This window comes from Rhinolophus ferrumequinum, chromosome 21, assembly GCF_004115265.2.
Source record: "Rhinolophus ferrumequinum isolate MPI-CBG mRhiFer1 chromosome 21, mRhiFer1_v1.p, whole genome shotgun sequence".
NCBI classification, from domain to species: Eukaryota; Metazoa; Chordata; class Mammalia; order Chiroptera; family Rhinolophidae; genus Rhinolophus; species Rhinolophus ferrumequinum.
In genome coordinates, this window is record NC_046304.1 from 48,843,990 (window position 1) to 48,858,604 (window position 14,615).

Genomic DNA, 14,615 nt, shown 5'->3' on the forward strand with positions numbered 1-14,615 from the left:
CTCCCTGCGTTGACTTCCCTCTGGAAACCACAATAAAGGCTCCTGCCCGGGTCTTCTTCCTGCTCCCTCTGCCTCCTGACCGACCCTGCTGCTTCCCCGTGTGGCCCTGCGTGGCACGGTGTGGCCCCTCTTTTTGGGAACTGTGAGTAACAAACTATCTTTTCAGTGGCCATCGTCCCCTCACCTGTTGGCCTCACCATACCCGAATAACAACACCACCTACATTTGAAAACAGAGGTTCATAGGTTCATGCGCGATCTACTGAGTTCCAACCTTGGTCCAGCCGCTGACTGACGGCGTGACTAGGGACAAAGCCAGGGCCAGCTTATAAGTCCTTCGAAGGCTCTTGGCACTTCACAAATGCTAACAACTCTCACCCATGTGTGACCCAAAATAAAAGCAACACTCAGTTATACAATAAACATGAGAAAAACATCAACAGAAGTTCTGCCTTTTCATACGACGACTATCCTGAAGCTTTTTAAAAGGAATATAACATATTATTCTTAAAGTTGTCGGTACTTCTGTGTTCTTGGCACGCGCTTCATCTGCCAGTTGGGGCCATCAACATGCGACAAGAGTCAATCTGGGTTGTAAAATAAAATAACGTTGCGATCTGCATTGTGGAGCTAAAAATATCGTGCACCCCGTCCCTCATCCCAGGCTCCCAGCAATGTTGTGAGAATTAAGAAGACAGCGGATGGGAACGCCCTTAGAACTCTCCGGAAGAGAAGCACTCTGATTTTAGTGAACCGTACACTCGCAACAAAATACAACTCAGAAGACCGTGCTCAAGTCGCCTCATCTCTGCCCAGCTAACGCACGCTTGGAGGCAGTATGTTAATTCCATCAACCTAAGTAAAATACACGTTGGAAAAAACCAGCAGCAAGGAAACCCAGTGAGTCCAACACAAGTTAAGTCCAGAATGATCAGCTGCCTTTACACGTCAAGAAACTGGAGAGCTGATCTTGCCCAAAAGGTGTGAGCTATGAGCTATGAAAGGTACACTTCTTCTCAGGAACTCAAAGTCCTCGACGGCAGCCAGACCCTCCAGAGAAACAGCACCGACGTACATACAGGACTGTAATGATACCAACTAGGGAAATGCTGATTGCATCACCGTGTGCAATGTTCACACCGCTGTGCTGTAGCTCCTCTAGCGCGTGTGTTTTTACCCAAGGAAATGATCAGCTGGGCTTGAACAGACCAGCCTGATTTTCCCACAGCCCACACGTGCTCTTCACTCCTACACTCCTGCCTAGAGGTCACAGAACGGCAATGAGAGTCCCTCCCCCCTCTCTCTTCCGGTGGGGATACATACTCCCTAGTCCATCTGCTAATTTGAGTCCTCACCCCTCCCTGCACAGTGTCTGCTGCCACCCTCTTCACCACCACCCCCAGCAGACACACCCAGGACCTCAATATTCTCACCACTGCCCAAGACAATGGGAAGTCCCTCACACATTCTCCACAGGAAGCAACACAATACAAGTCCCTTTCTTTGCCTCCTGCCCAGCTGCTGGCCCAGGAGGGAACAAAGGGGCTGCACAGCCGTAGGGCTCCATATGCCAGGAGCAGGGAGGGGGTGGAGGGGCGGTGCCTGGGGCTGGGGAGAGGCTGGCCCAGAGGCGGGAGCCATCTGAGCAGGTGGCGATGCCCTGAGGCAGGAGGCTGGAGTCCCTCTGGTCCAGGGGCAGTGAGGGTCTGTGAGTGTGGGGGCAGGAGGAAGACAGGGGTGCCCCCCAGTTTTCCCTACAGGTTAGGTGTCTCTGGAAGGGCACCCACTAGATGGTTGGAATAATTGCTAAGCATCAGCGCTAGCTCCAGCCTTGGGGAGAAACCCCAGAGCGAGTGGGTGTCTGGGGTAGAAGGTGACTGGGGTTTGATGCCATTCTGACTCCGTCTCTTACAGGCTAAGTCTGGACCCATCACTTGGCCTCTACGGCCTCAGCATCCTTGTTGGTAAGATGGGTCGGTCTCTGCAGTTCACAGGGTGAAATGAGCTACACATGAGAGAATGTTGTGGAAGGTATTGTAAGGGAGGGTGAGGGTGGGCCTGGGTGGGAGGGGGCCTCAAAGCTCCTCAGCAGGAGTCAGAAGGGGCCAGGGGGGTGGGGTGGGGGGAAGCTGACTCAGGGCTCAGGCAGCTCCAGCCACCCCCTCATTTCACTCCCAGAGCGAGGCTTGACTGGTAGGGTGGGGAACGGGCCTCCCTGGACCTCCTGGGGGCCCAGATCCCAAAGCTCATTCATCGAATTATCGCAGTTCCACCAGCTACCATCTGTTGAGCACCCACTGTGTGCCAGACACTCTGTGGGGCAGCCTCGCCGATGGGGGTGAGAAACTGAGAGAAGGAAGAGCCGGGAGCTAAAGGAAGCGGGCCTGTGGGCGGGGCAGGCATTCGCGTTTGGTCTGCGCCCTCGCCCCCAGCTCTCCAAAGCCAAAGGAGGGGGTCTCTGCATCCGTGACTGCTCTCCCGCCTCCACTGCGCCTGTGAACATCTGTTTCTTTTCTGGGTGGGGGTGGGGTGAGAAGAGAAGAAAGCAAGCAAGGGGGGACCGGGGGCTCCCGTTCCGGCTTTCAACTCTCCCTGGGCCCTCGGTAATTGAATGCAGCTTCCCAGTAACGGGCCCAGCACAAAGGAGGCCTTTCACGGGCAGCCCCGCCAGGCTGCCAGGCAATCAGGCGACGGCCTCAGCTCCAGGGCCTCTTAACAGCTCCTCAAAGCACTCCGTCAGCAATTACCGGACAGAGTCTGGGGAGGAGGAGCGCACACGGCCGGGCCTGGGGAGGGGAGCCTGGGGAGGGGAGCCGGGGGAACCCCGAGAAAAGACAGGAACAAAAGAGAGGGAGCAAAGGCAAGCCTTCTGCTTCTCGGCTCCTCTCTCGCGGTAGGAATTCTTGCACCGGACTCGGCAGGCGATGGGGAGGGTGCCACACAGGCGTGGGGACTGGTACTGAGACCCTGGGGCCAGGCAGGATGCCCTCCTGTGGTGGCTTCTCACAAAGTCACACAGGAATGTGTTGTCTCTGGTGATAGGTCACCCCGCCACGGCTTTATTGACTGTGGAGAGGAGCCGTGCCCTCAGCTGTGGCACTTCCTGCACCCAGCCTAGCCTGAAGTGCGGCAAGAGTCTATTTGCTTGGATGCACTTACCCTTGAATGAGCTGGGGCCTGTCCTGCAGGGGTGGCAGCCTCCTGGAGATCAGAGGTGGGGTGGGCAGGAATATGCTAAGTGTCTCCCTCCCCAGACACGCCCTCCAGGCACAATTGTATCAGGGCTCCGGGCAAATTGTGCTCAAATAGAAATCTGTGAAGGTTCTTTCAAAAGGTTCAGCTCAGATACAAGGTCACATACGCTACTTGTGCCCTTACATGCCAAGTGACTCAGTGTGCGCCCTCAGCCATCAGAGGCCTCCCGAGGTCAGTGGGTGGTGGTTGGGGTCAGGGGCGGGGCAGGCCTCCCTCCTTCAATCTCCCCTGTGTGCGGGAAGCTGGGTGAGGCCAGGCTGCCGCAGAGCTGCCTCAGGGCCAGTGGGACCTGGATTTGAGTCCCTCCTGCCTGCACTTCTGAGCTCTGTGATCAGGGGCAAGCTGCTTGACTTCTCTGAGCCTCCGTTTCCCCACTGGTTCAAGGGCGATCCTCCCACTGGCACAGAGGGGTGGTTGGATGTTAAAAGCGAATGTACAAAGCATAGGGCCTGGCACACAGCAGGAGCCCAAGATGTAGCTTCTTCTCCTCCTCCTCCCCAGGCTCTGTCCTGCACGTGGTGTGTTTCTACTTTGGCACAAGCTTGGGATGCCGGGGCGTGTGTGGGTCAGGCTAAGGAGAAGCAGGAGATGGGCCTCCCTGAACCTATTAGACTCGTGGTCCAACCTCCAGGGCGTAAAGCAAACAGTGATAAGAGATGGGACACAGCAGAGGGAAGGCGGGGAGAGAACACCACCACCACTCCAGCCAAACGCAAACCGGTACTGCTCCCTTCTCCGCACGACCCAGTCCAGTTCACTCTCCCGGGCCCAGCGGAAACGCCACCTCCTCCAGGCAAACCTCTGTGAGCATCCAGGAGGATATGATCTTCCCCCAGGATTTCTCGCAGCGCTTTATCTGCCCCTGTACCACAGGAAACAGGAAGGCTTTTGTTCACCATGTTCCTCCTGAAGTTAGTTACTGTGGTGATAAGACTTTGACGACAAACGTAAACGTGATTATTTACACACATGTGGTCCTCCCTAATAGATCATAACACACCCTAATGTAACATTCATAAGAGCTCGTCTGGCTCACGTCTGTAGTTGCCACATGTAAACAGCGCCTGGTACTGTTTACTGGATGTGGAACAAATACTCGTTAAATAAATGCACCAAGGAAGGAATTGTGGGTGAAAAAGGGGCCACATCCTAAACCTGACAAGCTCAGGGGAGGCCCCCCTGGTGGGCCTTACAAACCCCGAGACCAAAGTAACCACATGGGATGGTCTGGACCTAAAAACTTCTAACTTGAAAACGAGTCATGGCGGGTAGTCACGTCCTAGGCCTGCAGCTTCCTTGAACTTTACCTTTGAAATTGTCCATTGTCTTTGTGCATCTAAGATAACATACCTTTGAAATGCCAGAGTGATCTTCTTTTCCAGACCCAGAGCGTGAGACCATTGTTATCTGGTTGCCCACATACCATCTCTGTGTTGTAAACGTTAACTGCCTTGTAACCACCAACGTGAAAGAAGTATGTGTCTCTGCGCTTTACTTTTTACCCAATCCCAGAGATTTCCCTGCTTTGTTTTCTCTTGCCTCCCTAATCCACTACCCATGGGTTTCACGTAACCCTCCTTCTGTCTCCTCCTTTGATTCTAATGTATAAAATAAGCTGAGAAACTGCCACTCCTGGGAGCATTTTCTCAATCTGTTGAAATTTTGCTTCCTGGCAATTGTGGTCCTTTGGGCTTAAAGAAACTTTCACAAGAATTTTTCTTAGGCTGGATGTTCTTTTGTTGACAGAGTAAGTTCCATGGAGGGCAAATCCAGCGCTTATCCCTCCCAGGTGCCATACAGGGCCCAACCTGTGTGTGGCGCACAGTAGGTGTGCAGAGGGACTAGTGGTGGAGCCTGGCCTCGTGTTGGGGGCTCCCCGACTCACTCTTATTGTCTTTACCTGAAAATAGTGATAATCCCACCAGCCCTCCCGGAGGATCTCTGAGGGTTAAGTGGTGCCATTCTCAAACAACCCTCAGAGTCATTCCTGGCTGGTGGCAAGAGCTCCATAAATGTTCACTATGATGATTTGGTGCTCAATAAATACGATTTAAGATCTAAGTTGTTCTGTATATTTTCTTAACTTTTTCCACATAGGCTTAATTCCATTCTGATGAGCTTAAAGGGGCCGCCAGGATAGCACAAAGAACTGAAGAGCGACTAGGAGAGGCGTGCCACGGTTTGGAATTTCTGTTCCATTGAGATTTTTCTTGTGTGCTAAGTTTGGAATTTTGCTACCAAACTTGGGCTCTTATTTTGAAAACGAAGTTGGAAGGCAGCCATCCTTCAGTTTTAGAAATTCCATCAAACACGCCATGGACTCTTTAAGCCTCAGCCTTTGTGTCCCCAGGCCTGGAACCCCCTGGTCCAGCAGCCCTGGAGCAGCAGCCCCTCCTCCCAGCCCTATGCCCTCTCCAGCCCCTCTCCCTCCACCCCCAGCCTTCACCACAGTCCTGTACAGCCTTTCTCACATCGTATCATGTGTGTCTGTTTATAAGTAACACGGACTTCTTGTTTATTACGGCTGGCAGATTTCCACCAGTTTGGGAGAGGTTTGGGTGGTCTGACTTCGAATATCAACCAGGCAGCATACACAACGGTCACTCTCAGAGGACCTGGGAGTAGGGGGACTTCAAAGGACAGGCAATCACTCTCCAGAGCAGCTGACACCGAGGGGCCGGCCTGTGTGGCTGCTGACTCTTGAGGACTGGTCCTTGCAGACACCATTGGGGCAGGAGGACTAACAGTGGCCTCCACCTGAAGCCCCAGATTGAAAGTCACAAAGGAGGACGCTCCAGAATTCAGACCGTGATGTGCAGTCAAGCGGCTCCTCATAGCGAGACAGTAGCCACGGGATTTACTTATTTGTGTTGGTAACAAGGGCATCAGAGGGAAGCCAGCGGCTCTGTCTGCAGCCTGTCCCCTCCCGCCCACGGGGAGCTTCTGGGAGGCAGGGCCACGTCTCCATCACCTCCCTGTCCTCTGAGCACAGGTTCAGGAAGTGAGTGTTGAGAAGTCAGTGTCTGCTGGCCCCTTGCACCCACCGAAGCTGCCCTCACCGCCCTGGACAGATACCGACATCCAGGCCGTCTTAGCTGTGAGGGCACAAATTCTGCTCTGACCCTGGAGGCACAGAGGAGAAGCCACTGGCTGAAGCAGGGCCCTGCCATCCCCTCGCTGAACCAGGCCTATCCCTGGAGTTGCAGAATCACACAGCACAGCAGTCTGCTTGGGGTCCTCTTGGAGACACTTAGGGGCTCAGAGTGGTGGCTCTTTAGTAACAGGTATGGAAGCCATTCAATATTTTAACAATGGTCCATTGAACAACGTACAAGTGCCCTGGCACTGGGGGACACGGGTGACTGATGGCTGCACGCTCTCAGGTCTCCCTGGGCTTTCCACCTCTGAGGACACCAATACTCTGACAATAGCTTCCTGGATCCCACACTACCTGCAGTGACCTGAAAGCCAACGGCCTGGGCCTCAAGGACCATTCTAGAGCACGCTGACCCAAATGATCCTGCTTGCCTTTCCAGGGCCCCTGTGATGAGTCTGGCACTGCACAGGCTCTACTCCATCTCTTATAAGGCCCGACTCCTTATAACAGCCTCTTGGACAGACGGTGCCACTGTGTTGGGTGGGCGAAGCTTCGAAGGACCCCTTCCCATCTCAGAATCAGCAACAGGCGGAGCTGGGATTCAAGCCCAGGGCCACACACCAACCACAACCACGTGCTGCTGCTTTTCAAATGAGTGGCTTCCCTCCAAGGCGGCCATGTGATGGGGTCACGAACTTTTGTCTAAACAACGTTAGTACCTGTAGCACTTTCCTCTGACTGTCTCTCTTTATTCTTTGAAGACCAGGCTTGAGTTGATTTTTAGAGCATAGTTACTTGTTCTCAAGACTGTCTCATCAGCCAGTTCTGAAGGCCTTTCCAGAAAGGTCTGCCATGAGGGTGACATCACTGGCACAGGGGTGGGACCAAGGGACCAAGGAGGCTTTGCCTTTAGAAGACCTGTACCCGGGGTTGGGCTCTGCATATTGAAGCCAGGATCCTGGGTTTGCTCTTCTGGCTGTTGGACTTGAGCCAAGTCGCTTAAGCTCTCTGAGCCTCAGTTTCCCCACATATACAGAAAAGATGACCCGAATGCCTGCCTTGGAAAGTCACTGCAATGCTATAAAGTGGTGAGGCACATGGAACCCTGAGCGCAGCCCCTGGGGGTACGACCACTGTCATCAGTGTTACTCAGAAGGGCCCCAACCATACACGGTTTACAGTCTGTTCAGCGTGACTAGCTTCCTCAATGACCCTTTCGGGCTTTCAACAAATGCGTACAGAGTGACGTGTACCAGGCGCCACGCAGGACACTGCGGATGCAATAGGAATCAGAACTGTCACATGTCCCTTCCTTCATGGAACTCAGCTTTCAGCGTAAATAAACCCAATCCAACCCAACCCAACCCAACCCAACTCCAAATCAAACCTTGAACCATCCCAAACTCTGCAGGTCCACTGCCCCCAAAGGGAGGATGGCCATTCTGCTGTGACAACTGACTTCTGGAACCAGGAGGATTCCTCTCTAGGGTATGTGCTCCTGGGGGTGACTGGTTCCAGGTTGCTATGGAAACAGTAGTTAAATGATGGGCTTGTTTTGAACAAATGAGACCAATGGCTAACAGGACGATCCCAGGTCCTCTGCCTATCCTGGGTGAACTTCTGAAGCAGGATGGTCTTGGGATGGCTGGCACCTGGCATGGCCTCAGGGACCAGCTCAGCGCCCTATGTGAGGGCTCCCCGCACTCCTGCAGGGAAGGCTGCAGAAAGCTCTGGAGCCAGCAGGCAATATCTCCTGCACTTAGAGGACTTAACTCCCTGGTAGGCTGGCGCTCAGCCACTGAGGGTGGATAACAGTGTCCTCTGCACAAGGTCGGGGAGGCTGACCTGAGCAACACAGGGTGTCCCTCTGGCTGGCTACCACCTTGCTCTTCGTACACAGGAGCGTGGTTAAGAAGCCCCTTGTTACAGTCGCTCCCTTTATTTTTCTGACTTTCACCTTGAGTGCCTAGAATCTAAATGCTAATCAGCATCTTTGGGGACAAAGAAAGAAAAATCATGCTTCCGGGAAGCCTAGCCTTTGTAAGTCCCCATGTTTATGTGGCTTCAAGGAGTTAAATACTTATAACAAGGTGTCACAACCTGAATCACATGAGTCCCTGTGTAAGCCAGGCTAAGTCGGGGTCTCTGTCCCTGCCAGCTCTGAGCTGGGCTGTTAGCTCCAGCCTGCTTGGCTCTGCCAAGTCCATCGGTAACCCTGGAGCTGAAGAAAACAGCAGCGGGCAAGAGGCCCTCGGTCCACGGGGCCCACAAACAGATCCCAGGCTTGCTGGCACCTCCCACATGGCCGACAACCCTGCTCGCTGCTGGCACCTCTTCCTTGTTGTCCGCTCCCAGGACCAGGCAGAAAGGTCCAGGGCGTGGGACATAGTGGCCTTTTTCGGCCCCTCCTGGGCAACCACGAGGCTTGGCCAAGGACGAGAGGGCTGCGGAGGGAGGCCGTAACATCACTTAATGGGAATGTACTCAGCCCCGTCTCCCCGTAGCCTGGAACCGAGTGTCCCCTCATGCCCCACCTAATGGCAGCGTCTATAAAGCTCTGTCTCCCAGAGGCACCTCCCCTTCTTAATGTAAAAGCTGACATTTATTGAACGGTTACCATGTGCCAGGCCCTGTGCGAAGCTTCTTTGTGCCTAATCGCAGTGAATCCTCTCCGCAGCCCTAATGAGAGAGCCTGTTATTACCCCTGCCCATTCTACAGATGGAGAAACCGAGGCTTAGAGAGGTTCCCTATCACACCCAGAACACCCCAGCTCACAGGCAGCAGAGCCAGGATTCAAACTCAGGTCTCAACCACCAAAGCTTAATGCCTCATCAGTCTACACTGCTCCCCATTCTTGGGGCTCCAGGGTACCCAGCCTTCCATTTCTGAGCTCATTCTGACCCAGCTCAGTGTACGGTTCTCGGGCTCTGGCAATGCACTCGGCTGTGTCAGCCTCCTCTTCACGCCTTCACAAGTCTATGCAGGCCAGAGCTATTGAGTGACGGCGCATGTGGGGTGACTCCTGAGAGTCTGAGGACCATACTCCTGGGGGATTTTACATGACCATGGTTCCAGGGACCCCACTAGACCTGGGTGCACACTCTGAGCAGAACATGGGGGACGGCAGCTGGCCAACATATGACTTCTGGGTAGTTTCCTGGGGCCTCTGGGGCCCGTAAGGGAAAGGAGGGAACCGCTCCTGAGATGGGCCCTTGGGCAGGGCTGCACTCCGGGAAAGGGCCGCTCCACTCCCCTCTCCGGGACACCTGGCCCTCCCGCGCCTCACCTGAGAGTCGGAGATTTCCGAGGGCTTCTCAGTCAGGCTGCTGCTCTCGGCCTGGATGAGGTCGTTGTACTTGGTGACATCCTCGTCAGAGTAGTGCAGGCTGCCCGGGCTGGGCCGGGGCGGAGACCTAGAGAGAGTGAGGGAGGGGCTGAGACGCGGCCTCCCTCAGAGCAGCTGCCCAGGCCCGGGGAGGCCACGGTGAGACACGCAGGTGGACTCCCCATCCGACTGTGTCTGCTCCTCCCAGGCCTGTGGCCTGGAGGGCAGAACGTGGGCAGGAGGCCCGGCGTGGGGTGCGGATGGTGCAGGGAGCCGGGCCAATCTTCCAGGGAAGTTGGGGGAGGGCACCTGGATTCTCCACTTGTGCTTCCAAGACCTCAGGCATGGGGATCACCTGGCAGTGAAGGTTACAAAGCACTCTGAGCTCTCCTGAGCCCTCCTGACTCATAATCTCAGGTGAGGCTTGGAGGCCTGCGCTGCGGGCAAACTCCCCATGTAATTCTTACCCTCACAAAGTGAGCTTTAGAGAGTTAACACAAAGGGCTAGGAGGAAAAGGAAAAACCACCGCCTCCCTCCCTCTTTTCCTCCCTCCCAATCTGCTCATCTGCTCTGAGACCAGAAGCAGTTTCAGGCCCTAAGTCACACCCTACCTTTGAAAAGCCCTAGAGAAAGTTATGCATTTCTCCGTTAAGTTAGAGGCCTGGCTCTGAGTCATTGGCACAAATACCCAGGACAGGGTGTCGCCTGCCATGGGTGCCTAGAGGCTAGAGGCAGGGGCTCTCCTGAGCCACATGAGCCCAGGGTAAGGACAGTGGGCAGGGCAAGCTCCCGGGGGCACTGGGCAGGTGGCTGGCATCCTCCATGACTCTACTCTCCGGATCGGGTGCAAGGGAGGCGCTGCCCAGGGCCTGATGTCCTGAGATCTGCCCAGCCTGCTCCAGGAAGGTTTTCTGGAACTGTGGTTCTGAACCTAGCTGTCTGCACGGGGGCCAACAGCTGTTTGCTGCAGAAACGTTGTCTGGGAACAGTCCCGCGGCCTGGAGATATGTCAGAAGCAACCCCCTACCCCCGCCGACTTCTTGTACTATATCTGCATTGGTTTAATTCCAATCCACAAAGCCCATCTCTCAATTCCTTACAAATAAAACAATAACAGGATTAGCCATCAGCACACAAGAGAAGCAAATATATAACACAAAGAGAAGGGAGAAAATGGGGTGCCAGGCTAGTGTTGTGTTGGACATACTGGGTGAGCAAGGGCTGGCAGTGTCACTGTGGCTGAGTCAGGGCCTGGAGCCAAGGGCTGGTTTGGTGCAAATGGGATTTCTATGTACACACAGCCGTGTAGGGACACTCAGGGGCCAAGGTCTGTGTGTGTACACTGGGGCGTGAGAGGCCAGGCTGCCGGTGAAACGCCCCCTTGTTCCATGTGGCAGGGCCCTGGAGCCAGCCTGGCGGGGCTGTGGTGGCCATGCTGGGCCTGCCACTACGGCCTCAAATGGCCCTTTCTTTGGAACGCTGGCTTTGGCGGAGGATGAGAGCTGGGTCTTGCTGGACTGCGCACCCCTCCCTCTCTCCTGAGAACACACACGTCGCCTCTTCCCTCGAGGACCAAACAGAAAGAAGTTTTGTCAGCTGCCCCTGCCCTTGGAGATGGGCAGTCCGGCTGGCTACAGGGAGGAGGGCTAGGAGGGGGCCGGGGGTTGGAGAGAAGTCAGGAGGACACAGGAGGCTGTGTGCCACCAGCTTCATCCTTCCCAGTTGGCTGCTCTTGGATGTGGCCCTTTGAGGACAGTGCTGAGAGTGCTGACGTGGGGGACGGAGAAAACTGTTGAGCAACTACAGCAGGTGTAAGCGAGGACCCAGGGGAGAGGTGTCTACACTCAGAGTGCCCTTTCTTTCCACAATTGCGAGGAAGACAGGGAGGGCATAAGCAATCAGGAGAGCTCCCGGCACCTCTCACTTAGGCGTGTCTGCCCAGCCTACCTTGGCTGGGTCCATCTCCTCTTTGGGGCAAGTAACCATCACAGCTTCAGGCTGTTCCTAGGAACAGCTGGCTCCAGATGGGAGTAGGTTCGTTTTCCAAATTGTGCAGGTTATTTGCATTCTGCTGTCCATGGCACAAACCCTTTGTAGGCACCTCTTTGTGACTTTACCCCCAGTGTGCCCTTGCCCGGGCTGTGGCCCCCAACCCCTGGTACTGCTCAGGCCTCCCTGTGTCTTTTTGCTGACCATCCCCAGTTGCTGAGCTGGAATGCCATTTTGTAAGAGGTGGTGAGGCGAAGTGGACACTGTCTGCCTAGTGACCCTCCCAAGAGTCCTCCACACCCCAGGCACTGCTGGTCCCCAAACCTCCAGCCTCTGGTCCCCCATGCAGACAGCTCACTACCTGGTGTACAGGCCATTCTTTCGGCAGAATGAGTTCTTGACGGACAGTCGTCGGTTGTTGAGTTCCAGGGCAGGAAAACTGCTTTCGTCCAGGCTCATCATCTCCCCGTGGCCCAGGGCACCAGACTTGGCATTGTTCCCTGAGGTGGGGGTGGGGGAGAGATGGACATCCGGTCAATCACTCCATCCCCATAGATCAGGTGGCCTCCCCTCCTCCACCTGGCTGGACTGCCCCATTTTCCTTCTTCAAGTTGAAAGCAAAACAGGAGATGGAGATTGTATAGGATGCCTAGGCTGTCCCCACCTATCAGAGCAGATGCATTTCCAGGACTGAGAAAGACCCCTGCCCAACCACTCCTGCCACCCATGCTGAAAGGAAGGCAGACACGTGGAAGTCCAGGCCAGCCAGCAGGGCAGGGTGCCAGCTCACCCGAGTCCGTCTTCTTGGCGTACTTCTTGCTCTGGCCCCGGATGATGAGCACAAAGACCAGAAGCAGGATGAAGATGAGGCCGACGAGAGCGATGACCACCAGGAACCACCACTCCTCGTAGAACGGGTTGGCTTTTTGGGCTGGAACACGGATGGGGTGTCAGGGCCAGGGCGGTCAGCCTCCTTCTGCCTCCAAACCTCCCCCTCTAGCTGGGAGCCTACCACCTGCTCTGTGAACGGGTACGTGGGGTCTGTGCCCTCTGAATGAGGTCGAACCTAAGACAAGGTTAGTAGGGACAGTTTCATCTCAAGTGCCAGCTCCGATCAACTGGGCTGTGTCAAGGTGTTCTGAGGTTGCTTCTGGATTCACTAGGAAGGAGTGCCGGGATTGATTAGTGATGTCTGCTGAAGACACGGGTCGGCGTGCAGGAAGGGGAGCGTGCTTGCTATTTTTCTTTGTTTTTGTTTCCATTGCTACCCATGGTCTACCTTGATAGGCGGACCCAAATTTGTGTTGGAAATGTGCTTGTCTGGCCTGTGGTGGGCCTGGGAGAGTTTCTCCCCGCTTTAGTTGGGAATGAGCCTTCTGCTGGTAGCAGGAAGCAGGGGTAGTTGGGAGGGTGGGCATGAGTGGGTCTTCAGAATGCCTCTCCAGGTAGGGCTCCCATCTTTCAAAACCCCCAGTATTACTCTTTCTGCACCCAGCATCACGCTGCTGCCTGATGAAGGGCTGTCTTCTATGTCAGTCCTGAAGCGTTTATTTCCCACCATTCGGTTTTATCAATCTGGGCAAGTGTGACAGTGTGTGGGAGGAGGGAGACGGCCAGGTTTCTGAAACTCCCCCGGTGAGGGTAAAGTCTGAGTTATAGCTCTGCTGGAGGGATGAGACCTTGGTATTAGGAGTGGTTAGTGGTTAGATGTGGGGCCATAGGTTTCGATATTCGAGTCGTTTGTGAGCTGAGACATGCTGGATGGGAAGAAGGAGAGGCGAAAGGGGAGGATGGCAGCCCGCCCCACCCAGGCACTGCTCCGTCAGGTCGACGAGGCCTCTGCTCCGCTGGCTGCTGACTCTGTGTTGGGGGGTGGTTTCTATGGAAACACACAGTTTATGGCCTGGCGCCCTTGAATCCCTAGGCGGTGAGCTCACGGAAGCTCTCATCTTGGGCCCACTGATTTGTCCACAAGCCCACTGGGCCCCCTGCCTAGGGCTTCTGCTGTCCTTGGAAAGGAACCCCAAAGCGTCATTGTCCCCAGCTTCTTCCAGAGTTGAAAGCTGACTCAGGCCCTAGCCCTGGGCTCACTGCTTCGGAGCATTGAGAGGACAATGCATTTTGGTCCCCATCCCAAGGCTTCCGATGCTCTCCTGCCTCGCCTCCTTCCCCACTGCCCAGCCTCTTCCAAGGGGCGTCCCCCATCCCTCACCCCACAGGCCGGTACCTGGTACAGACTGGGAGGGGCTGCTGGGGGTGCCAAAACCATAGTCATTGACTGCAATGACCCGGAAGTCATAGCTCACGCCCGGCCTCAGGATGTCCATGCTGAACGTGTAGGAGGTCACCTCCTTGGGGATGTCTTTGATGAGGATGTCCCATAGCCCCTCGTCTGCAAGAGCGGAGAGGGAGGTGCTCCGTGAGGGGGAGGCCCCCGCATCCCACCTGTTGCTCCCCGAGAGCCAGGCCTGTCAACACCAATCTCCAGTGCTTGACACCTAGTAGGTCCTCAGGAGATTTTTTTTTTTTAAAAGATGCCTTTTGTAGTATCTGACATTTTTATCTTTTCTGTTAAAATGTCTATAAAATATTAAAAATGTGTAATATGCAGAAAATAGTATAAGAAACAGCCCAATATCACCATCCAGACAAACAGAAAGACCGTTTTCACCCTTGTAGGCAGAACTCTACATGTTCTGTTTTCTGTGTCATGAAAAAGCACCGGTCGACATCATGTTAAGTGGCTGCCTAAGCCTGTATGCTATGGGTGTCACCTCTGGGACTTAATAAGGCCCCTATTTTTCTGATTCCTGTTCCTATTCAAAAGATAAGCAGTGTGGCATCTGGCAAAAAGAAGAGGACGTGCGTGCGTGCGTGCGTGTGTGTTTTAAACAGCTTCAGGAGGGGTTGGGGTCGCCTGTGAGGGTTTGGTCAGGTTGCCTGGGTTT

At 54.8% G+C, this 14,615-nt stretch overlaps 1 protein-coding gene across 1 annotated transcript in view; it reads right to left on the bottom strand.

Annotated features, from left to right (window-relative positions):
- The window catches only part of SDK2 (sidekick cell adhesion molecule 2), a 251,570-nt gene that overhangs the window by 5,080 nt on the left and 231,875 nt on the right, over positions 1 to 14,615 (bottom strand). The window contains exons 41-44 of the mRNA XM_033091048.1: positions 13,895 to 14,059; positions 12,458 to 12,598; positions 12,029 to 12,167; positions 9,639 to 9,765 (exon numbers count right to left, since the gene is read on the bottom strand). Of these exons, the coding sequence (XP_032946939.1) occupies positions 9,639 to 9,765; positions 12,029 to 12,167; positions 12,458 to 12,598; positions 13,895 to 14,059 (572 nt within the window). The remainder of the gene's footprint in view (positions 1 to 9,638; positions 9,766 to 12,028; positions 12,168 to 12,457; positions 12,599 to 13,894; positions 14,060 to 14,615) is intronic.